The 25,639-nt window shown below is 46.1% G+C and overlaps 1 protein-coding gene across 1 annotated transcript in view; it reads left to right on the top strand.

Moving 5' to 3' along the window:
* The window catches only part of NRXN2 (neurexin 2), a 619,785-nt gene that overhangs the window by 307,273 nt on the left and 286,873 nt on the right, over positions 1–25,639 (top strand). Inside the window, exons 12-13 of the mRNA XM_070766693.1 lie at positions 2,879–3,052; positions 6,807–6,926. Of these exons, the coding sequence (XP_070622794.1) occupies positions 2,879–3,052; positions 6,807–6,926 (294 nt within the window). The remainder of the gene's footprint in view (positions 1–2,878; positions 3,053–6,806; positions 6,927–25,639) is intronic.

Below are 25,639 nucleotides of genomic sequence, written 5' to 3'. Positions count from 1 at the left end.
TCTTCCCCTCATGGGGGGGCAGCAGCCCATCCCTGCCTCCAAGGTGCCTTCCAGCTCTATTCCGATGGAAACATATCAAGGAGAGAAGCCACCTAGGAACAAGGAGGAATTTCCTGACAGTGAGAACGATTAACCAGTGGAACTGCTTGCCTCCAGAAGTTGTGAATGCTGGAGGTTTTCAAGAAGAGATTGTACAGCCATTTGTTTGACACAATATTATGCCGCGATGGCAAACCTATGGCAGGTGTGCCCAAAGTGGCACGCAAAGCCATGCACCAGGAGAGGACCTCCAGAGGGGCAGGGGAAGCTGTTTTTGCCCTCCCCAGGCATTGAATTATGGGCGTGGGCACTCCCACATGCGCGATAGCACGCTCTTTCGGAACACAAAGAAAAAAAGGGTTCAACCATCACTGCTTTGGGGTCTCCCTTCCTAAAATCCGGCTTTTCCCCTACGTGGGATTTTGAAACGTTTAAAACCTCCCGTCCAGTGGCGAGCTGGTTACGTCTTGCCCAGGCTTCTAACACTTGTTTTAAATTAAAAAAACAAAGAGAGAAACACAGAGACCCGAAAAAATTAATTGCTTCTCCACTGCAAAGCGGATGGAGAGGGGAAAAAAAAGACATTTGTGGTTAAGGTCTCGGCGGCTCGTAATCTGCCATGGAGATGCGGAGTTTGCCGCCGATTCACTCGGAACGATGCGCCCGTTCGGTGCATGGCATTAATCGAGCGAAATACCCAACGTGAACGGGCAAATGTTTTGCTCGGAGGGAGGTGGTTGCATGCTCTCGGGGGTTTAAATTAGCTTTTAAGTGTGACAGTTTGGATACGGTTGTGTTATTTTAAATTTAAAAAAAACAACCCTAATTCAATAAGCTAAACGAAAGGAATCCAGAGCATAACACACACAGAGAGCTGTAGACATCATAATTAATCTAAATGTGGGCTTTGACCTTTAACAAAACTGCTCTGAGCTGCTCTCGAGACCTTAAGGATGGAAGAAATAATTAAGGGGGTAAAAAAGCATTTTGGGTCTAAAGCAAAAAAAAAGGCTGCATTTTGGGCAATGGGGAGGTGACATTTTCTGGATGTGTGGGGTGATTTTCTTTCCCCCCAAGCGGGTTTGATAGAAGCTCTTGTGTGTTAGAAGTGCTTAACTTTACAAGGATATCCAACTGGGGTTTGTCTAATCCTGGTAATCTTTGGCTTTATTTCATTTATTTATGTGTTTGTCAAACATGTACAAGATAGCAACAACAATTCATTTAGCGACCGTTTAACGTCCAAAGCCTTGCAAGAAGTGGCTTATGACTGTCACACAATCATTGCTACATCCTTAACAACAGCTGATATACTTTATCTACAAACTATTGTTTATTTTAACAGGACATCTGCTATCGTGGCAGCTGGCTTTCTGGCAATTGGCTTTTTTTGGCCCAGATTTTGCATTGACCACTAATGTCCTGGTCATAATAGTTTCACAACTTTGTTTTTGCAAACTCTTTTCTCACGAACACTCCGTTCCTTGCGCAATGTTCCCTAATAAGATTATATAGAGAATAAACATGGCATAACTATCGCTTTTTGCTTTTACAGAAATAATTCTTATTTCTCTCAGGCAAGAAATGTCTCACATAGCGACAAAAACATAGGGTTCAATGGTGGTCATAAGTCAAGAATGATAGCATGACAGCAAAATTGGCTAAGGATGAAAGCTGAAGGCCGCGGAGAGGCTGAACTCCAGTTTAACAGAGAAGAATGGTTGCAACAGGCTAATTGAAAACCTGGGTTCCCTCCCCCTATTTCAGCAGGGGCTCAATCCTGTGATGTGTTATGGTCGCAACTCGAGGATTGCCCTGTTTTCCCCCAAATAAGACCTCCACTGATAACAAGCCCAATCTGGCTTTTGAATATGTGGCAATAAGGTAAAGCGCGTATTTCAGGGTTCAAAAATATATATGACAGGGTCTTATTTGGGGTAAAACATAGATAGATGATGGATCGATAGAAAGGAGAGAGAGAGAGGGACATAATAGGAAGGGGGAAAGAGAGATGATAGATAGATGATAGATATATAGATGATTGAAAGAGAGAGAGAGAGAGAGAGAGAGAGAAAGAGATTATAAATCTATTTGAGAGAGATGAAAGAGATAGATAGATAGGTAGGTAGGTAGGTAGGTAGGTAGGTAGGTATACTCTGTTTCCTCCAAAATAAGACCTCCCCTCATAATAAGCCCAATTGGGCTTTTGAGTCCATGGCAATAAGGCCAAGTGTTTATTTCAGGGTTCAAAAAAATATAAGACAGGGTCTTATTTGGGGAAAACATGGATAGATGATGGATGGATAGATGGATAGATGGAAGAGAGATAGAAAGAGAGAGATGATAGATAGATAGATAGAAAGATAGATAGATAGATAGATAGATAGGCAGACTGATGTTGTTTCATGCAAAGACAGAAATAAGATATGGATGTTTGAACAATTGATAAAAATGTGTAATTATTAATAATATTTTAAGATAAATACATCTAAATCTGTGTGTGATGTAGTGGAGAAAAATAAAAAAAAATTGAGAAAAATAAAATGATAGATAGATAGATAGATAGATAGATAGATAGATAGATAGATAGATAGAAAGAAATAGACAGAGATAGATAGATATGGAGATAGACAGAGAGCCAGACAGGATAGAAGTAGAGATATAGAGATGGATGGACAGCCCATAGAAGTCAGAGGAAAGGGAGACAGCATAGACTGACAAATAGTTCTCCGAAGACCCACTTCTGTGTCCGAAAGAAGGGGAGCCCCAGCCTTGACATCCCCCCTCCCCCAATGGAAGGGGGCCAGGGCTGCTCACCTGCCTCTCTTGGGACTTGCAGGGGAGCTGTACATCGGAGGCCTGAGCAAGAGCATGTTCAACAACCTGCCCAAACTGGTGGCCTCTCGGGACGGTTTCCAGGGCTGCCTGGCCTCCGTGGACCTCAACGGCCGACTCCCAGACCTCATCGCCGACGCCCTGCACCGGATCGGGCACGTCGAGAGGGGCTGTGACGGTGAGAAGCCAAAGGGGGGTGTGGGCAGCGGGGCGGGTGGGTTGGGGGCTCAGCTGCGTTTGGCATTGGTGGGCTTCACCCCCAGTGGTCCAGGGAAGAAAGGAGAAAGGGCCCAAAGGAAGAAGGAAGGTGGAGCAGGTAAGAGAGGCCTTTGGAAGCCCTGGAAGATGATGGGAGCTGAATTCGGACATCCGTTAAAAGAGGGGGGGGGGACGCAACCCCCGTTCCCCTTGACCCTATTCATCAATGGACCCTGGTCACTTTGGTCTTTTCAACCTCAAAGAACCTGAACAGGCAATGAAGGACCAGGCTCTGGGACCCCATCCCCTTCCCCCTCCCCTCCGACCACCAGGAAGGAGGGCTGCTCAAGATAGCCTGTCCGCATTTGTGAGAGGGCAGGTTGCCCTTGAGAAGGGAGCAGAGCACCTCCTGTTTATTTCTTTCCTTCCTCCCTCTATTTCCTTCCTTCCTTTTTTCCTTCCTTCCTTCCTTCCTTCCTTTCCTTCCTTCCTTCCTTTCCTTCCTCCTTCCCTGTCTCTCTTGCTTCCTCCCTCCCTTTCCTTCTTTCCTTCTTTCCTTCCTCCCTCCCCTCCTTTCCTTCCTTCCTTCCTTTTTTCCTTTCATTCCTTCCCTCCCTCCCTCCCTGTCTTGCTTCCTCCCTCCCTTTCCCCATTTCCTTTTCTGGTTCCTCCTTCCCCTCCTTTCCTTCCTTCCTTTCTTCCTCCCTCCCTCCCTGTCTTGCTTCCTCCCTCCGTCCCATCCTTTCCTTCCTTCCATCCTTCCTCCCTCCCTCCTTCCCTCCCTCCCTGTCTTGCTTCTTTCCTCCTTTCCTTCTTTCCTTCCTCCCTCCCCTCCTTTCCTTCCTTCCTTCCTTCCTTCTTTCCTTCCTTCCTTTTTTCCTTTCCTTCCTTCCTTCCTTTTCTCCCTCCCTCCCTGTCTTGCTTTCTCCCTCCCTCCCTTTCCCCTTTTCCTTTTCTGGTTCCTCCTTCCCCTCCTTTCCTTCCTTCCTTTCTTCCTCCCTCCCTCCCTGTCTTGCTTCCTCCCTCCGTCCCATCCTTTCCTTCCTTCCATCCTCCCTCCCTCCTTCCCTCCCTCCCTGTCTTGCTTCTTTCCTCCTTTCCTTCCTTCCTTCTCTCCCTCCTACTCTCCCTCTCTCCCTATCTTCCTTCCTTCCTCCTTTCCTTCCTCCCTCCTTCCCTCCCTCCCTGTCTTGCTTCGTCCCTCCTTTTCCTCCTTTCTTTCCTCCCTCCCATCCATCCATCCATCCATCCATCCAGTGAATTAAGCTGTGACCCAAAGTCAGCCAACGACCATCTCTTTGGGCCTTGCATGTTCTGTGAATGTGCGTCTTCGGGGACGAGACCCCTAATTTGGGTGGGTGCTTCTAATCAGGCTTTCTCCTCCCTTTCCTCGGCTCAGACCACACACAAGCGAAGGGGGGGGGCTGGGGCTGCCCTGTCTGCCACTTGGGTGGGCGTGAACCCCCCACCTCATTTGAATTAACAGCTTCAGACACCCGTGTGTCGCCTTCCCTGCCAATTAGTTCAATCAGTAAAGCTATGATTAAGCAAAGAGGAAACGGCGTGAGTGTGCTACGTTCGGTAAACACCCGTTCACGTCTCAAATGCAGGTGAGGACGTTGTCCCCTTATCCCAACATTATGTGAACGCAGGGGTGGAGTTTGCTTATTAACACTTAACACTTCACCGGATAAAGCCAACCCTGAATGGCTCAGCCACCAAATGCACCTTTGGTTGTGTTAACTTAGCTTTTTTTGTGAGTGTTGCAGCCCATCAGCCAAAGAACCAGTGCTCTGTGCAAGCTCAGAAAACCTGGAACATAAATTGCAGTATTACAAAATCAGTGGCATTTAGAAACCTAGAAGACGGACAGCAGAAAAAGACCTCCTGGTCCACCTAGTCTGCCCTTATACGATTTCCTGTATTTTATCTTAGGATGGATCTATGTTTATCCCAGGCGTGTTTAAATTCAGTTGCTGTGGATTTACCAACCACGTCTGGTGGACATTTGTTCCAAGGATCTACTACTCTTTCAGTCAAATAATATTTTCTCACGTTGCTTCTGATCTTTCCCCCAACTAACCTCAGATTTTGGACCCTTGTACTTGGCTTCACTTTCCTATTAAAAACACTCCCTGCTGAACCTTATTTAACCCTTTCACATATTTAAATGTTTCCGTTGTTCCCCCTTTCCCTTCTGTCCTCCAGACTATACAGATGGAGTTCCTTAAGTCTTTCTTGATAAGCTTTATACTTAAGACCCTCCACCATTCTTGTAGCCCGTCTTTGGACCCGTTCACTTTTATCCATATCTTTTTGTAGGTGAGGTCTCCAGAACTGAACACAATATTCCAAATGTGGTCTCACAAATGCACTCTATACAGCGGGATCATAATCTCTCTCTTCCTGCTTGTTATACCTCTAGCTATGCAACCAAGCATTCTACTCGCTTTCCCTACTGCCTGACCACACTGTTCACCCATTTGGATACTATCAGAAATCACTACCCCTAAATCCTTCTCTTCTGAGGTTTTTGCTAACCAGGAACTGCCAATCGAATACTCGGATTGAGGATTCCTTTTCCCCAAGTGCCTTATTTTACATTTGGAAACATTAAACTGCAGTTTCCATTGCTTTGACCACTTATCTAGTAAAGCTAAATCATTTGCCATATTACAGACGCCTCCAGGAATATCAACCTTACTGCACACATTGGCTCGGAACTCTCCACTTAAAAACAAAATCTACATATAAAAAACAATCTAAACAAACAAAACATTAAAAAAGAAAAGACAAATGAAAATAGTAGACAGACAAATCAGCTTATAAACTTATAGAACATATAGAGTGTTCAGTTTCAGTGGTGTTCGATATATGCACATAGATAATTATTTGCTTATCATCACTTAATACAGTATTGTCTTTCACTAGATACATATACTACTTGTTTGTTATACAAAAGACATAGTTTGTCAACCACATTGTTGACTATCACTATCGAGCGGCCTAATATTAAGTATTTGTATCTACTGTGTGGAATTGTGTGTTTGTTTTCTGTAGTTCTGTATATTATATTGTGTTCATTTTGGGTATTTTTGAGGAAGGTACAAATTCGTTTTTAGGGGTTTTAGGTTCCATCGATTTATGCCGCGGTGTTTTTATATTTTCATTTTATTTGGATATACAAGGAAGGCGTGTTTAGTTTTGCTTTTCCTTCAGTTTTTGTATGTATTTATTTATTTTATGTTATTTATTAATTAAGGACTCGGGGCCGCTCACAACATATAAAATACATAATACACAATATCTTAATCCAATTAACTAATTAAAAATCTACAAAATTCCCCCCAAATCATAAAAATCAATAATTCCATTCACTCCACATTCTCAACACATTCATTGGGCAGGGGGCAAAGATCTAAAGGCCCCAGGCCTGGTGGCATAACTCTTCAGACTCTTACGGAAGGCGAGGAGGTTGTGGGCCGTACGAATCTCCAAGGGAAGCTGATTCCAGAGGGCCGGGGCCCCCACAGAGAAGGCCCCGCCAAACGACATTGCCTGGTTGACGGAACATGGAGGAGGCCGACTCTTTGGGACTGGGATTCGTGGTATTTTTTTCTGCTTGAGCCATTTGTACCAATTTCTCCATATTTTGCAAAATTCGGATTTATCGGACCTGTCTGCTCACTGACCCTGCTTCCTCCTCTCGTCCGCCCCCTCCACCTGCTCCCCAGGTCCCAGCACCACCTGTACGGAGGATTCCTGCGCCAACCAGGGCGTCTGCCTTCAGCAATGGGACGGCTACACCTGTGACTGTACCATGACCTCCTACGGCGGCCCGGTGTGCAATGACCGTGAGTAGCCGGAGAGTTGGGAGGGACGGAGGGTGGACGTTGCGGGGAGCAGTCACAGCGACAGAGTCCGAACAAGGGGTTTGCTGGTGGTGGTGGGAATGAGCCCCTCACCCCTTTGGGATAAGAGGGTCTTTTATGCTCCGCCTCTCATCAAGACCAAAGAGGATTCCAAAATAGATCCCTGCAACAGATCTTTGTTAAGCCCTGCTTCCACTCCAAAAGACACGGGCGGCGGCACTTATATAGGGCTCTTCCCTGGTAAAAGATGATTCGGAAGCGAGCCTGTAGCTCAGAGGTTAATATCCTGCCTTGCATGCAGAACGCTACAGGTTCAAATCCGGGTAAGGGTATGTCTAGCTGACGAGAACATAACAAGCTCGAAATAGATCTATGCCAGGCTCCCTTCCTTTTCACTTATGAGCAAAAATATGTAACCGTATACACTGCTCAAAAAAATAAATAAAGGGAACACTTAAAAAACAGAGTATCTATCTATTTCTCTCTCTCTCTCTCTCTCTCTCTCTCTCTCTCTCTCTCTCTATCTATCTATCTATCTATCTATCTATCTATCTGATTTGTATGCCGCCCCTCTCTGTAGACTCGGGGCAGCTAACAACAATAATAAAAACAGCATATAACAAATCTAATATTTAAAATCTAACTTCAAGTAAATCAGACCTCTGTGAAATCCAACAACAATGATTGACAATCCATTTTACCTGCTGTTGTGCACATTCAACTCTGTACAGAACAAAGTATTCAATGAAGAATATTTCATTCATTCGGATCTAGGATGGGTTCTTTGAGTGTTCCCTTTATTTTTTGAGCATATAGTAGCCATCAAGATCTCCGGAACGTTTAAAATTTATTTTAAAACTACTGAAAAATGACTAAGCTTTCGTCAATCCCTCTTGACTTCATCAGAGTGTAAAATCTCCATTGGAGAGATGCTTGCTTTCATGTGGTTCAATTTAGTCATTGCACTAACTGGGGCTACACCCTTTCTTCCCTCCTGTAATTAAACCTTGTTGTTTCTACCTTAGTCATGCTGACAGATGTCAAAAGGATTTCCGTAGTCCCTTCGCCCCTTGTGTATTGCCTCTTTCTCTCCCTGGGGGAGTAAAGCAGAGGTATCAGATATTGCTTTGAAAGTACTTATATCTATACTCTCCCCCTCACTGTCACATGCAGTCAGGTGGTAGGGAAAGTGAGTAGAATGCTTGGCTGCATAGCTAGGGGCATAACAAGCAGGAAGAGGGAGATTGTGATCCCGCTGTAGAGAGCGCTGGTGAGACCCCATTTGGAATAATACTGTGTCCACTTCTGGAGACCTCACCTACAAAAAGATATGGATAAAATTGAACGGGTCCAAAGACGGGCTACAAGAATGGTGGAAGGTCTTAAGCATAAAACGTATCAGGAAAGACTTCATGAACTCAATCTGTATAGTCTGGAGGACAGAAGGGAAAGGGGGGGGACATGATCGAAACATTTAAATATGTTAAAGGGTTAAATAAGGTTCAGGAGGGAAGTGTTTTTAATAGGAAAGCGAACACAAGAACAAGGGGCCACCATCTGAGGGTTAGTTGGGGCAAAGATCAGAAGCAAGGTGAGAAAATATTATTTGACTGAAAGAGTAGTAGATGCTTGGAACAAACCTCCAGCAGACGTGGTTGGTAAATCCACAGGAACTGAATTTAAACATGCCTGGGATAAACATAGATCCATCTTAAGATAAAATACAGGAAATAAACCATTTCCTGCATTTTATCTTAGGATGGATCTATGTTTATCCCAGGCATGTTTAGGGCAGACTAGATGGACCAGGAGGTCTTTTTCTGCCGTCAATCTTCTATGTTCCTATGTCACATAAAAGCAAGCATTTCTCCAATGGAGGTTTTACACTCTGGCGAAGTCATTAGGAATTGACGAAAGCTTAGTAACCTTTTAGCAGTTTTGAAATAAATTCTAAATGTTCCGGAGATTGTGATGGCTACTGCACCTTTATTTATAACTATGCCTGGAACACATGCTACAAACCATTTCTGGGTGCAATTGTGGGCCAAGCCTGGAAGGAAACAACCAGGAAGTGGGCATCCTCCATGGAGTTTTTCCCATCTGATTCCATCTGAGTCGGGTGTCGGCCCGACTGGAAGGGTTGCGCTGCATGGTGCCTGAAGACCAACAGGTTTGTCCAAAGGGGAGGCTGATGTTTCATGTGGTTACTGGAGAGGGGGGGGGGATGGAGAAGGAAGGTGGGATTAAAAACTTTCTGCCCTCTGTTCTACTCAAGGAAGAGTAGGCTGGGTTCTTTATTCCCAACCTCAGAGCAACTTTAAAAAGTGTAGACCGCCACTCCCAGGATTCAGGCTGGCTGGGGGATTCTGGGAGTTGAAGCCCACCCATCTTAAACCATGCTAGTTAGGGAATTCTGAGAGTTGAAGCCCACCCATATTAAACCATGCTAGCTAGGGAATTCTGGGAGTTTAAGTCGACCCATCTTAAACCATGCTAGCTAGGGAATTCTGGGAATTGAAGCCCACCTATCTTAAACCATGCTAGCTAGGGAATTCTGGGAGTTTAAGTCCACCCATCTTAAACCGTGCTAGCTAGGGATTCTGGGAATTGAAGCCCACCCATCTTAAACCATGGTAGTTAGGGAATTCTGGGAATTTAAGTCCACCCATCTTAAACCGTGCTAGCTAGGGATTCTGGGAATTGAAGCCCACCCATCTTAAACCATGGTAGTTAGGGAATTCTGGGAGTTGAAGCCCACCCATCTTAAACCATGCTGGTTAGGGAATTCTGGGAATTGAAGTCGACCCATCTTAAACCATGCTAGCTAGGGAATTCTGGGAATTTAAGCCCACCCATCTTAAACCATGCTAGCTAGGGAATTCTGGGAATTGACGCCCACCCATCTTAAACCATGCTAGCTAGGGAATTCTGGGAATTGAAGCCCACCCATCTTAAACCATGCTAGCTAGGGAATTCTGGGAGTTGAAGCCCACCCATCTTAAACCATGCTGGTTAGGGAATTCTGGGAATTGAAGTCGACCCATATTAAACCATGCTAGCTAGGGAATTCTCGGAATTGAAGCCCACCCATCTTAAACCATGCTAGCTAGGGAATTCTGGGAGTTGAAGCCCACCCATCTTAAACCATGCTGGCTGGTTAATTCTGGGAGTGGAAGCCCCCCCCTCTTAGAGTTGCTAAGGTTGAGAAATATGGGGGTCGACAGGGGCAGGAGACGCAAGGTCTGTGCAGCCTCAGCCTCACCAAACATCGGTTTGCATTCTGGATGTGTTCCCGTCATTACCTTCCTAACCAAACAATAACAATTTAAAATGTTTATACATTTGCCCCAACATGTTTTTTCCTTCAGAGCGTTATTTATTTACTTGTTTGCTTAGCTGCGTTCTGGGGCCTTTTATTTCTCACTCGCTCGCTCCTTGAATGAATCTTTGCAATTTTTCCACCCTCTTTTTTTTCCTTTTTTCTTGTTGTGCAAGCATTCAGAGCTAATGAGAAACAGGAGGTTGGGCTTTAAGTGCATCTTAAAAAAAGAGAAATAATCTGCGTTTCGGGTGTCAGCAGCCGGGTTAAACCCCCACGGCATCTGGTTGCCGATATTCCCTGGAGGGAGCCGCTTGGAAATTACCGGGATGAATAAATCCTTGGGGGGCCAGTCATCTCGGGGTGAAGTGGATGCCGGCAATGAGAACTGCGAGATGGTTGAGAAGCTTTTAAAGTTTATTTATTTACAATGACGGATTCAAACAAGCCAAGGGTTGGTAAAACAGCAGAGGCGGTAGATTGCAGTTTCTATCCATTCTGCGCTTTCGGTCAAAAATATTACTTAGGCTTTAATTTTATTTTTCTCCTGCCCCCAAAAAGCATATTGGTAAGTGTGCAGAGCCTGTGCTTATTTCTAAATGAAATTTAGCTTGCAATGCCTCCCCTACCCCCCACCCGTTTTAAATGCATCGGAGGGTTTGGAGAAGTGAAAAGATAATTACAGGCTTTCTGTTCATTAGTCCGAATCAGATTACCGTACTTGGTGCCAGAGCTCATGAAAAGGGGTGGGAGAGGCTGGGTGGGTTTGTCCCTTAAACCTCCTCGCCCGGGGTGGGTTTCTCATTTTGTTGCTACCGGTTCGCCGTGTGTGTGAGCACATTTGCTTGGTATATCCTTAGCTGCCTTTGATTTTATGGGTGGTGTGTTTGGGCTGTATTTTTATTTTTATTTTATTTTATTTATTTATTTTGTCCAATACACAATGAGGGTTTTAGATTTATTGGATTTATATGCCGCCCCTCTCCGCAAACTCGGGGCGGCATATATGCACATAGTAAAATACATGATGAAGGTTATAGAGGAAATACTCATAGTAAAATGAGCCGGGGTGGCGCAGCAGGTAGAGTGCTGTACTGCAGGCCACTGAAGCTGACTTGTAGATCTGAAGGTCAGCTGTTCAAATCTCATCACCAGCTCAAGGTTGACTCAGCCTTCCATCCTTCCGAGGTGGGTAAAATGAGGACCCGGATTGTGGGGGCAATAGCCTAGCTCTGTTAAAAAAGTGCTATTGCTAACATGTTGTAAGCCACCCTGAGTCTAAGGAGACGGGCGGCATAAAAATCAAATAAATAAATAAATAAATAAAATATATCTAAGAAATAATAGAAAAGAAGATATAGGAATAGAACATATCAATGAAAGAATAGAAGAAGAGATATAGGAGATATAGGAGAGTAATAGGACAGGGGACGGAAGGCACTCTAGTGCACTTGTACTCGCCCCTTACTGACCTCTTAGGAATCTGGATAGGTCAACCGTAGATAATCTAAGGATAAAGTGTTGGGGGTTTGGGGGATGACACTACGGAGTCCGGTAACGAGTTCCACGCTTCGACAACTCGGTTACTGAAGTCATATTTTTTACAGTCAAGTTTGGAGCGGTTAATATTAAGTTTAAATCTGTTGTGTGCTCTTGTGCTGTTGTGGTTGAAGCTGAAGTAGTCGCCGACAGGCAGGACGTTGCAGCATATGATCTCGTGGGCAATACTTAGATCTTGTTTAAGGTGTCTTAGTTCTAAGCTTTCTAGGCCCAGGATTGAAAGTCTAGTCTCGTAGGGTATTCTGTTTCGAGTGGAGGAGTGAAGGGCTCTTCTGGTGAAGGATCTTTGGACATTTGCAAGGGTGTTGATGTCTGAGATCCTTGTATGTATTTAATAGGGGTTTTTAAAAGACGGTTTTAACATTGGATTTGTATATGATGTTTTATTGTTGTGAGCCGCTCCGAGTCCTCGGAGAGGGGCGGCATACAAATCTAATAAATTATTATCATAATTATTATTATTATTTGTGTAGAAGTAGAACTAACCCTCTCCTTCTGATTGGCCCAAAGTCACCCAATTGACTTTCATGGCCAAGGTGGGACTAGAACTCACCGTCTCCTGCTGATTGGCCCAAAGTCACCCAATTGACTTTCATGGCCAAGACGGGGCTAGAACTCACCATCTCCTTCTGATTGAACCAAAGTCACCCAACTAACTTTCATGGCCAAGACGGGGCTAGAACTCACCATCTCCTTCTGATTGAACCAAAGTCACCCAATTGACTTTCATGGCCAAGGTGGGACTAGAACTCACTGTCTCCTTCTGATTGGCCCAAAGTCACCCAACTGCCTTTCATGGCTAAGGCGGGACTAGAACTCACCATCTCCTTCTGATTGGCCCAAAGTCACCCAACTAACTTTCATAGCTAAGGCGGTACTAGAACTCACCGTCTCCTTCTGATTGGCCTAAAGTCACCCAATTGACTTTCATAGCTAAGGCGGGACTAGAACTCACCGTCTCCTGCTGATTGGCCCAAGTCACCCAACTAACTTTCATGGCCAAGGCGGGACTAGAACTCACAGCCTCCTCTTTATTTATTTATTATTTATTACTTAGATTTGTATGCCGCCCCTCTCCGAAGACTCTTTCCTAGCCTGGTGCTTTTAAACCACTTTTAAGGAACTTTTCCTTCTTCAGGAAATTTTTAAAAAAATGTCTCTCACTGGGAGAACATTCCCTGCATACTTAGGGAGGCAGCCCCTGTCACCCTATATTCACAGGTATCTTTTAATGGGCCCTGGAGGTTTCATTTTCAATTACATGATTTAACTTAATTTCCCGAGAAGGTACGCAGCGAAGTGAAATGGAGGGTGGAAAATGAAGGGTGGAACCTTTTAATTCACGGAAAGGGACCTCTCTGCCCCCCCCATCCCATCCCCCACAGGGATAGATTCAGCCTTGATTAAGATGTGCGCATACAGGGAGACTTCGGTTTAACAACTGCTCATTTAGTGACATAGAAACCTAGAAGATGGACAGCAGAAAAAAACCTCCTGGCCCATCTAGTCTGCCCTTATACTATTTCCTGCATTTTATCTTAGGATGGATCTATGGTTATCCCAGGCAGGTTTAAATTCAGTGACTGCGGATTTACCAACCACCTCTGCTGGAAGTTTCTTCCAAGCATCTACTACTCTCGGTCAAATAATATTTTCTCACGTTGCTTCCGATCTCTCCCCCGCCTAACCTCAGATTGTGCCCCCTTGTTCTTGGGTTCACTTTCCTATTAAAAACACTTCCCTCCTGAACCTTATTTAACCCTTGAACATATTTAAATGTTTCAATCATGTCCCCCCCTTTCCTTCCAGACCAGAGGTCTTCAAACTTGGCAACTTTAAGACTTATGGACTTCAACTCCCAGAATTCTCCAGCCAGATAGCTGGCTGGAGAATTCTAGGAGTTGAAGTCCACAAGTCTTAAAGTTGCCAAGTTTGGGGACCCCTGCTCCAGACTATGCCGATGGAGTTCATGAAGTCTTTCCTGATACGTTTTATGCTTAAGACCTTCCACCCTTCTTGTAGCCCGTCTTTGGACCCTCCCCTCCTGCGGCGGTTTCTGTTTGGTGGGGGCACACTCGCTGACGGAGGGGCTATGGCAGAGTACATCGTGTTAGAGAAATTGCAAGGATCCCTTGCTGAAGTACAGATTAGCAATAGCAATAAGACTTATATACCGCTTCGCTGTCTTTTACAGCCCTGTCTAAGCAGTATAGAGAATCAGCATATTACGTAGGGTTGTGACCAGAAACTGATCGGCAACCAATGCAGACTGCGGTCGCTGGGATTCGTGCGGCAGAAGGCGGTCCCGGAGATATTCTGGTCTGATGCCATGAAGGGCTTTAAAGGTCATAACCAACACTTTGAATTGTGACCGGAGATTGATCGGCAACCAATGCAGACTGCGGAGTGTTGGTGTAACATGGGCATACCTAGGGAGGCCCATGATTGCTCTCGCAGCTGCATTCTGCACGATCTGGAGTTTCCGAACACTCTTCAAAGGTAGCCCCATGTAGAGAGCATTACAGTAGTCGAGCCTCGAGGTGATGAGGGCATGAGTGACTGTGAGCAGTGACTCCTGGTCCAAATAGGGCCGCAGCTGGTGCACCAGGCGAACCTGGGCAAACGCCCCCCTCGCCACAGCTGAAAGATGGTTCTCTAATGTGAGCTGTGGATCGAGGAGGACGCCCAAGTTGCGTGCCCTCTCTGAGGGGGTCAATACTTTCCCCCCCCAGGGTTATGGACGGACAGATGGAATTGTCCCTGGGAGGCAAGACCCACAGCCACTCCGTCTTATCCGGGTTGAGTTTGAGTCTGTTGACACCCATCCACACCCCTACAGCGTGAATGCGGCTCTGGGAAAGCCAACCAGGGTTGTTTTAAAGGTGCTTGTTATCCAAGAGGCAACTGGATTTCCAAGTTTCTCTTCGAAGGCGTTTCGCTTCTCTTCCAAGGAGCTTCTTCAGTTCTGGAGCCTTCATTCTTTCGAGACATTGGCGCCGTGCTTTCGGCAGGGTGTTTTCTGCCCTGTGTCCCTTCCCTGTTGGAAAACAGACAAAAGCTGTTGAGTGTGTGCTCTGCATCTCAAACCGAAGCGCAAATGGTTCCTCTAGTCCTCATTTCCCCCCCCCCCCTTCGGGAAAACTGTTTCCTACTCCCGCACTATTCGAAGGTCCAAAGCTCCCAAAGTCCAGACAAGGAAGAATGGATGGAAACTACCTCCGGAATTGCCTGCTACTGCACGAATCCCAGCGACCGATAAGGTCCCACAGAGTTGGCCTTCTCCGGGTCCCGTCAACTAAACAATGTCGTTTGGCGGGCCCCAGGGGAAGAGCCTTCTCTGTGGTGGCCCCGGCCCTCTGGAATTAACTCCCCCCAGAGATTAGAATTGCCCCCACCCTCCCTGTCTTCTGTAAACTACTCAAGACTCATTTATACCGCCAGGCATGGGGGAGTTGAGATATTCCTTCCCCTAGGCCATTACAAGTTATGCATGGTATGTTTGTGTGTATGTTTGGTTTTATAATAAGGGTTTTTAGTTGTTTTATTATTGGATTGTTACATGCTGTTTTTATCATTGTTGTCAGCCGCCCCGAGTCTACAGAGAGGGGTGGCATACAAATCCAATAAATAATACTAATACTAATACTAATACTACTAATACTACTACTACTACTACTACTACTACTACTACTAATAATAATTATTATTATTATTATTATTATTATTACTATTATTATTATTATTATTATTATTATTATTATTATCTGCATTAACAGAGGGATGCAATGAAGATAATACCACTTTGTAAAGCCTCAGTAAGGCCACACCTAGAACACTGGATCCAGTAGTAAGGCCACACTATAAAAATACTCTGAGACTCTGGAAAGAATGCCGAGAGAAAGAGAGCAACCCAGGATTATTAGGGGATTTGACACTAAAACATAGGATGAACAGTTTCAGGAACTGGGCATGGCTGGTTTAGTGAAGACAAGGACCAGGGGAGACAGGAGAGCATCTTCCAATATTGGAGGGGCTGCCACAGAGAGGAGAGGGGGACATGCTGTATTCCAAACCACCAGACAAGGAATAATGGATGGAAACTGAACAAGGAGTGATTCAACCTGGAAATTGTTGTCGTTGGCTCTGGCCCAGCTCCTGCCCCAGGGAATGGGGAGGTGGATGCAGGGGAAACCTCAACATGTCACAGGCCTGTGTTATTGCTGACAGAGTCAGTTCAGAGTTTAGTTTCCTCGGACGAAGAAGAAGGTGGGAGTGACTCGGCAGAGGAGGGCTTGGCACACAGCCAAGGCAGTCAATCTTCCTTATCTTCCGTTGATTCGGATGATGACGTTTTGGACCCACGCAAGCGCAGAATTATGCGTGGAAGAGACCAAGTAAGGACATATTACAGGAAATAAGGGAGGCCACCTGTGTTTGGGTGGGGCTCCAGTAATTAGGGCTGCTGCTATAAATAGCAGCGTGTGGGTTTGGCCGTTGTGGAAGAATATCTGATCGGAGTTCGTCAGGAATGTTGTGTTGCTGGACTTTGTTGCTTTTTCACGCCTTTGAAACCAAAGCAGAGCAGCGTGTGTGTAGAGTGATGCATAGGAGACAACAACTGAAGGATTATTACAAAAGAAAATGAGGCCACCTGTGGTTGGGTGGGGCTGCTGTAATTAGGGCTGCTGCTATAAATAGCAGCGTGTGAGTTTGGCCCTTGTGAAAGAGTATCTGATCGCAGTTCTTCAGGAATCGTGTGTTGCTGTTTTCTGGACTTTGTTGATTTTTCATGCCTTTGAAACCAAAGCAGAGCAAAGTGTGTGTGTGTCTCACTTCGTTGGAAGAAGAAGAAGGGGTGTGAAGTTTCTTCACAGCTGCTAGCTAAGTACTTAATGACTGCTTAAGGGAAATTGTACATGATTTGGGACGAGTGCTCTTTGCAATACAAAAAGAGGGCTTAGTTTATTTTGACTTTTGGGATAAAGAACATTGTTTTGAATTTTCAAACGTGTGTGTTTGTCTGAAATTTGTACCCTTGAATTTTCGGGAGGCTCCTATCAGAACAGAAATAAGGAGGAATTTTCTGGCAGTGAGAACAATCAACCCATGGAACAGAAGTTGCCTTCGGAAGTTGTGGTTCATCATAGGAGACTTTCAGGAAGAGACTGGGCTGCCATCGGTCAGAAATAACATAGAGTCTCTTGCTTGGGCAGGGGTGTTGGACTAGATGACCTATAAGGTGCCTTCCATGTCTGTCAATCTGAATCCATCTAACATGATCAAAGGCCTGGAGACTAAAACATATGAAGAGCAGTTGCAGGAACTGGGCCTAGTCTAGTGAAGAGAAGGACCAGGGGAGACAGGAGAGCATCTTCCAATATTTGAGGGGCTGCCCCAGAGAGGAGGAAGGGGGTCAAGCTACTTTCCAAAGCACAAGAAACAATGGATGGAAGCTGACCAAGGAGAGATTCAACCTGGAAATAAGGAGGAATTTTCTGACAATGAGAACAATCAACCCATGGAACAGAAGTTGCCTTCGGAAGTTGTAGGAGCTTCATCGCTGGAGGCTTTCAAGAAGAGACTGGACTTGCCCATTGGTCAGAAATATTGTAGGGTCTTCTGCATGGGCAGGGGGTTGGACTACAGTCAGCAGAAGCAGCTTGCAATGCTGCACTCTAACCACTGCACCACCAAGGTTCGTGCGGGCACAGGGGTTAGAAGATAGGGGGCCAGGTTATTATCCAAAGCACTGGAAGGCAGGACAAGAAATAATGGATGGAAACTAATTAAGCAGAGAAGCAACCTGGAATGAAGGATTAAATTTCCTAACTGTGAGGACAGTAAACCAGTGGAGCAGCTTGCCACCAGAAGCCACGGGTGTTCCGTCCCTGGAGGCTTCTAAGGACACTCACTTGTCTGAAAAAGTTTAGGGTCCACCGTCCACCGCTTCAGTAGGGGGTTGGACTAGATGACCTACAAGATCCCGGCCAACTCTGCTAATCTGTTAATCTTAACATGAAGGTGTCCGTTCCATAGGGTATGGAGATTCTCCACCCTCCAGGTTTTCGGTCTTCCCAAAGGTCAACTTTCTGCTTTTTCTTTGAAGATTATTATTATTATTTATTGGATTTGTATGCCGCCCCTCTCCGTAGACTCGGGGCGGCTCACAACAATGATAAAAACAGCATGTGACAACCCAATACTAAAACAACTAAAAACGCTTATTATAAAACCAAACATACACACAAACATACCATGCATAAATTGTAAAGGCCTAGGGGGAAGTAAGTGTTGGTAATGACCTTTAAAGCCCTACATGGCATTGGGCCAGAATACCTCCGGAACCACCTTCTACCGCACGAATCCCAGCGGCCGATAAGGTCCCACAGAATTGGCCTTCTCCAGGTCCCGTCGACCAAACAATGTCGTTTGGCGGGCCCCAGGGGAAGAGCCTTCTCTGTGGCGGCCCTGGCCCTCTGGAATCAACTCCCCCCAGAGATTAGAACGGCCCCCACCCTCCTTGTCTTTCGCAAATTACTCAAGACCCACCTTTGTCGCCAGGCATGGGGGAGTTAAGATATTCCTTCCCCCTAGGCCATTACAAGTTATGTATGGTATGTTTGTGTGTATGTTTGGTTTTTATAATAAGGGTTTTTAGTTGTTTTATTAAATTGGATTGTTACATGTTGTTTTTTATCATTGTTGTTAGCCGCCCCGAGTCTGCGGAGAGGGGCGGCATACAAATCCAATAAATAAATAATAAAATAAAATAATTATAGGGTGATAATTTGTACATATAAAACATTAGATAAGTAATGTTAAAAAGTAGACAATAGGACAGGGACGGTAGGCACAATGGTGCGCTTATGCACGCCCCCGATAATAATAATAATAATAATAATAATAATAATAATAATAATAATAATATTTCAGTTCCCCCCTGCCTGACGGCAGAAGTGGGTTTTAAGGAGCTTACGAAAGGCAAGGAGGGCGGGGGCAATTCTAATCTCTGGGGGGAGCTGGTTCCAGAGGGCCGGGGCCGCCACAGAGAAGGCTCTTCCCCTGGGTCCCGCCAAATGACATTGTTTAGTTGACGGGACTCGGAGAAGGCCAGCTCTGTGGGACCTAACTGGTCGCTGGGATTCGCTCTTCACCCCCAGGAGCTTCTTGCGCTCTGCCCCACGATCCCCTTCGATTCTGCAGATGAAACCCCTCCTCCTGGGCCAGGTGCACAGAACCAAGTCAGCCCGAATAGCTGCCCGGGGCTGGATGGAAAAGTCTTGCCGTGTTTGCTGCCCGAAGCGGTTGTGTCCCTTGGCCTCCGGGGCACACACAACCCTCTTTGCATTAGGCAACAAAGCAATCTTGGCAGCTTAGATCAGCCTCACCTGTCCCCCCCCTCCCACCCCGCCTCCGAGCTTGTCATCTCCGCTCTAGATTCACACATGTCTGTTCTGTCGTCCCCTGGATGCTCTCGGCCGTCCGCCGATCTTGAAGGGTCTGTTGGGCTGTAAATCTGAAAGGCAGAAGACATAAAGAGGCAAGGCTCCTGGAGACTTCACAAGGAGGGAGGACGGGGTGGTGGAGAAGAATTATGGCCCTCCACGCAGAGATTCTTCCTTCCCAGCCCGAAGGCCCTTTGAGTGACTTCTTCCTCCTGGATAAACTTTCTAGCAAGGTTGCGATATTTTGTCTCTGGACTTGCAATTCAATTCAATTCAATTCATTAGATTTGTATGCCGCCCCTCTCCGAAGACTCGGGGCGGCTCACAACAGTAATAAAAACAGTATAACAATGGAACAAATCTAATAATAAAATTACATTAAAAAACCCCCAACAATTTAAAAAATAGAAATAAGGGACATCTCCAGCCCGGATTTTCTTTCTTTCTCTTTCTTTTTAAATAATCTTTATTCATTTTCTCAACGTTAAAAAAACACAAATACCAAAAAAAAGGCAAAGAAAAATAAATAAAACTAAAAAAATAATGACAAATAATGTGTGTATAAATAGACATTATACAAAAACAAACCAAAACCAGAAACAAAACATATACGCATACATTAATATCTTTTATAATATATATATCAACTCTTATTCTATGCTTATTAACCATTCTATCTATTTGTACTATCATTATAGCTTCTATATCTCTAAGGAACTTAACTGTCACACTTATTAAGTAGTACCTCTACTTACAAATGCTTCTACTTACGAACTTTTCTAGATAAGAACCAGGTGTTCAAGATTTTTTTGCCTCTTCTCAAGAACCATTTTCCACTTAAGAACCCGAGCCTCCGAAACTGTAACCGGAAAAGGCAGGGAGAAGCCTCCGTGGGGCCTCTCTAGGAATCTCTTCGGAGGAAACAGGGCCAGAAAAGGCAGGGAGAAGCCTCCGTGGGGCCTCTCTAGGAATCTCTTCGGAGGAAACAGGGCCAGAAAAGGCAGGAAGAAGCCTCCGTGGGGCCTCTCTAGGAAGCTCCTGGGAGGAACCAGGGCCGGAAAAGGCAGGGAGGAGCCTCCGTGGGGCCTCTCTAGGAATCTCCTGGGAGAAAACAGGGCCGGAAAAGGCAGGCAGAAGCCTCCGTGGGGCCTCTCTAGGAATCTCCTGGGAGGAAACAGGGCTTGAAAGGCAGGCAGAAGCCTCCGTGGGGCCTCTCTAGGAATCTCCTGGGAGGAAACAGGGCCTCCACCCTCCCTGTGGTTTCCCCAATCGCACACATTATTTTCTTTTAAATAGATTCCTATGGGAAAAAATTGCTTCTTCTTACACAAATTTCTACTTAAGAACCTGGTCCCGGAACAAATTAAGTTCTTAAGTACCAGTGTAATGTGTGTATAAATAGACATTATACAAACAGAAACCAAAAACACAAACAAAATTTATACATTAATACCTTTTGCAATGCATATATATCAACATTCTATGCTGATTAACCATTCTGTCTATTTCTACTATCATTATAGCTTCTCTATATCTCTAAGGAACTTAGCTATCGCACCTATTAAGTAGTATATATATATATTTCTAAATATTGATAAAATACAGTATTATATTCATTTGTCCTTCCAATCCTAAAATTAATATTAGTGCTGATGTTTAACATATTGTCTTGTTTTCTTCCGTAACGCTGCAGCAAATTCCATGTTTTATAATATTTATTTATTCATTCATTCATTTAGTCAAGTATGTATTGGTGGTATACAGATATAATAATATTTATATACATGATACTAGTAAGAGAAAAACATTAGGACAAGGGACGGAAGGCACGCTGGTGCACTTATGCACGCCCCTTACTGACCTCTTAGGAATTGGGAGAGGTCAACAGTGGATAGTCTAAGAGTAAAGTTTTGGGGGTTAGGTGATAATACTAGAGTCTGGTAGTGAGTTCCATGCATCAACTACAGTGATACCTTGTCTTACAAACTTAATTTGTTCTGGGACGAGGTTTTAAGTTGAAAAGTTTGTAAGATGAAACAATGTTTCCTATAGGAATCAATGGAAAAGCGATTCATGCGTGCAAGCCCAAAATTCACCCCTTTTGCCAGCCGAAGCGCCCGTTTTTGCACTGCTGGGATTCCCATGAGGCTCCCCTCCATGGGAAACCCCACCTCCGGACTTCTGTGTTTTTGCGATGCTGCAGGGGAATCCCAGCATCGCAAAAACGAGGTCCGGAGGTGGGGTTTCCCAGCGAAGGGATCGTCAGTGAAATAGCAGCATCGCAAAAACAACGAAGTCCTCGAAACCCCACCTCCGGACCTCTGTGTTTTTGCAATGCTGCGATTTCACTGAGGCTCCCTTCGCTGGGAAACCCCACCTCCGGACTTCCATTGCCAGCAAAGCGCCCGTTTTTGCACTGCTGGGATTCCCCTGCAGCATCACAAAAACACAGAAGTCCAGAGGTGGGGTTTCCCATGGAGGGGAGGTCTCAGGGGAATCCCAGCAGCGCAAAAACGGGTGCTTCACTGGCAACAGAAGTCCAGAGGTGGGGCATCCCAGCGGTGGGGGCGGGTTTGTAAGGTGAAAATAGTTTATAAGAAGAGGCAAAAAAATCTTAAACCCCGGGTTTGAATCTCGAAAAGTTTGTATGACAAGGCGTTTGTAAGACAAGGTATCACTTTACTCGGTTACTAAAGTCGCATTTCCTACAGTCGAGTTTCGGGCGGTTTGTATCTGTTGTGTGCTCTTGTGTTGTTGTGGTTGAAGCTGAAGTAGTCGTTGACAGGAAGGACGTTGTGGCAGATGGTTTTGTCTTATCGGTAGTCCATAAATTCGGAATACATATCCCGAATCTTCTTTCTCCTTCAGTTCAATAGTCAATTTATACAGTCTGTCTCATTCACCAGCCAGAACCTACTGGAGTCGGAAAGGGAAGAACTTACAAATCAGATTTCTAAATACAGTGATACCTTGTCGTACAAACTTACCGTAATTGGTTCCGGGATGAGGTTCTTAAAGTGAAAGTTTGTAAGACGAAACAATGTTTCCCATAGGAATCAATGGAAAAGCGATTAATGCGTGCAAGCCCAAAATTCACCCCTTTTGCCAGCCGAAGCGCCCATTTTTGCACTGCTGGGATTCCCCTGAGGTTCCCCTCCATGGGAAACCCCACCTTCGGACTTCTGTGTTTTTGTGATGCTGCAGGGGAATCCCAGCATCGCAAAAACGGGCGCTTCGCTGGCAATGGAAGTCCGGAGGTGGGGTTTCCCATGGAGGGGAGCGTCAGGAGAATCCCAGCATCGCAAAAATGGGCGCTTCGCTGGCAATGGAAGTCCGGAGGTGGGGTTTCCCATGGAGGGGAGCGTCAGGGGAATCCCAGCATCGCAAAAACGGGCGCTTCGCTGGCAATGGAAGTCCGGAGGTGGGGTTTCCCATGGAGGGGAGCGTCAGGGGAATCCCAGCATCGCAAAAATGGGCGCTTCGCTGGCAATGGAATTCCGGAGGTGGGGTTTCCCATGGAGGGGAGCGTCAGGGGAATCCCAGCATCGCAAAAACGGGCGCTTCGCTGGCAATGGAAGTCCGGAGGTGGGGTTTCCCATGGAGGGGAGCGTCAGGGGAATCCCAGCATCGCAAAAATGGGCGCTTCGCTGGCAATGGAATTCCGGAGGTGGGGTTTCCCATGGAGGGGAGCGTCAGGGGAATCCCAGCATCGCAAAAACGGGCGCTTCGCTGGCAATGGAAGTCCGGAGGTGGGGTTTCCCATGGAGGGGAGCGTCAGGGGAATCCCAGCATCGCAAAAATGGGCGCTTCGCTGGCAATGGAATTCCGGAGGTGGGGTTTCCCATGGAGGGGAGCGTCAGGGGAATCCCAGCATCGCAAAAACGGGCGCTTCGCTGGCAATGGAAGTCCGGAGGTGGGGTTTCCCATGGAGGGGAGCGTCAGGAGAATCCCAGCATCGCAAAAATGGGCGCTTCGCTGGCAATGGAATTCCGGAGGTGGGGTTTCCCATGGAGGGGAGCGTCAGGGGAATCCCAGCATCGCAAAAACGGGCGCTTCGCTGGCAATGGAAGTCCGGAGGTGGGGTTTCCCATGGAGGGGAGCGTCAGGGGAATCCCAGCATCGCAAAAACGGGCGCTTCGCTGGCAATGGAAGTCCGGAGGTGGGGTTTCCCATGGAGGGGAGCGTCAGGGGAATCCCAGCATCGCAAAAACGAGCGCTTCGCTGGCAATGGAAGTCCGGAGGTGGGGTTTCCCATGGAGGGGAGCGTCAGGGGAATCCCAGCATCGCAAAAACGAGCGCTTCGCTGGCAATGGAAGTCCGGAGGTGGGGTTTCCCATGGAGGGGAGCGTCAGGGGAATCCCAGCATCGCAAAAACGGGCGCTTCGCTGGCAACGGAAGTCCGGAGGTGGGGTTTCCCATGGAGGAGAGCCTCAGGGAAATCCCAGCATCGCTGGCAACGGAAGTCCGGAGGCGGGGCATCCCAGTGGCGGCAGTGGGTTTGTAAGGTGAAAATAGTTTGTAAGAAGAGGCAAAAAAATCTTAAACCCCGGGTTTGTATCTCGAAAAGTTTGTATGACGAGGCATTTGTAAGACGAGGTATCACTGTAAATGCAAACCCATTAACGGAGGCCCAAGAATCGCTTCTTGCTAGCCAGGCAGTGGGACAACCACTCCAGAAGAAACGCAGAGCGGGCGGAGGCAAAAACAACAACATCCCTGAAGCTGATTAGATTCGATGGCCTTGGGCTCTTTATGTATTAAATATGATGCTTCCTCGTAGGTACCGTTTGGTGATGTTTTGGAAGGGGCTCCTGAGAGAGCCCCCCAACCAAAGCTGGAGGAGACCTCGGTTTAATTCAGAGGCCTTTGGAAATGAAATGCCTCGGGCTAAATGCAGTCAGGCCAAAGGAAGGAAGCTTTCGCAAAGGGAAAGAAAAAAAAGGCAGAGCCCAAATATTGAGATGCTAACAATTTTAACCGAGTCAGAATCAATAGAGAACTGGAAGGGACCTCGGAGGTCTTCTAGCCCAACCCCCTATAGAAGCAGTGGGCCCTATACCTTTTCAGACAAGTCAGTGTCCTTAGAAGCCTCCAGCGATGGAACCCCCCCGACTTCTGGTGGCGAGCTGTTCCACTGGTTAATTGTCCTCATTGTTAGGAAATTCTTCCTCAAATCCAGGTTGCTTCTCTCCTTGGTTAGTTTCCATCCATTGTTTCTTGCCCTGTCTTCAGGTGCTTTGGAAAATAAGTTGACCCCTATCTTCTAACTACTGCGCCCCCATGAGCCTTGGTGACACAGTGGTTAGAGTGCAGTTACTGCAAGCTGACTGCTGGTTGTAGTTCACCAGTTCAAATCTAACCAGGCGGAAGGTTGAATCAGCCTTCTATTCTTCTGAGGGGGGGTCAAATGAGGACCCAGATGGTTGGGGTCAAGAGGTTGACTCTGTAAACCGCTTAGAGAGGGCTGTAAAAGCACTGTGAAGTGATATATAAGTATAAGTGCTATTGCTATTGCCCTTCCTTCCTTCCTTCCTTCCTTCCTTCCATCCATCCTTTCTTTCTTCCTTCTGGTTGACTCAGCCTTCCATCCTTCCAAGGTGTGTAAAATGAGGACCCAGATTGTTAGGGGGCAAGAGGCTGACTCTGTAAACAGCTTAGAGAGAGCTGTAAAAGCACTAGGAAGTGGTATATAAGTATAAGCGCTATTGTTATTGCCCTACCTTCCTTCCTTCCATCCATCCATCCTTTCTTTCTTCCTTCTGGTTGACTCAGCCTTCCATCCTTCCGAGGTGTGTAAAATGAGGACCCAGATTGTTGGGGGCAAGAGGTTGACTCTGTAAACCACTTAGAGAGGGCTGTAAAAGCACCAGGAAGTGGTATATAAGTACAGTATAAGTGATATTGTTATTGCCCTACCTTCCTTCCTTCCATCCATCCATCCTTTCTTTCTTCCTTCTGGTTGACTCAGCCTTCCATCCTTCCGAGGTGTGTAAAATGAGGACCCAGATTGTTAGGGGGCAAGAGGCTGACTCTGTAAACAGCTTAGAGAGGGCTTAGGCACCAGGAAGTGGTATATAAGTATAAGTGCTATTGTTATTGCCCTTCCTTCCTTCCTTCCTTCCATCCATCCTTTCTTTCTTCCTTCTGGTTGACTCATCCTTCCATCCTTCCGAGGTGTGTAAACTCAGGACCCAGATTGTTGGGGGGCAAGAGACTGACTTCGTAAACGGCTTAGAGAGGGCTGTAGAAGCATTGAAGAGGTATATAATTCTAAATGCCATTGCTATGGCTATACTGCTATTCTTGGTGGCAGCCTCTAAATTGAGATACGATGAGAAATAGGAGGGTGACAAACTCAGTTTGTCATTATC

This window comes from Erythrolamprus reginae, chromosome 13, assembly GCF_031021105.1.
Source record: "Erythrolamprus reginae isolate rEryReg1 chromosome 13, rEryReg1.hap1, whole genome shotgun sequence".
In the NCBI taxonomy this organism is placed as follows: domain Eukaryota; kingdom Metazoa; phylum Chordata; class Lepidosauria; order Squamata; family Dipsadidae; genus Erythrolamprus; species Erythrolamprus reginae.
The sequence above is the reverse complement of the archived record's forward strand: the minus strand, read 5'-3'. Positions and strand labels throughout refer to the sequence as shown.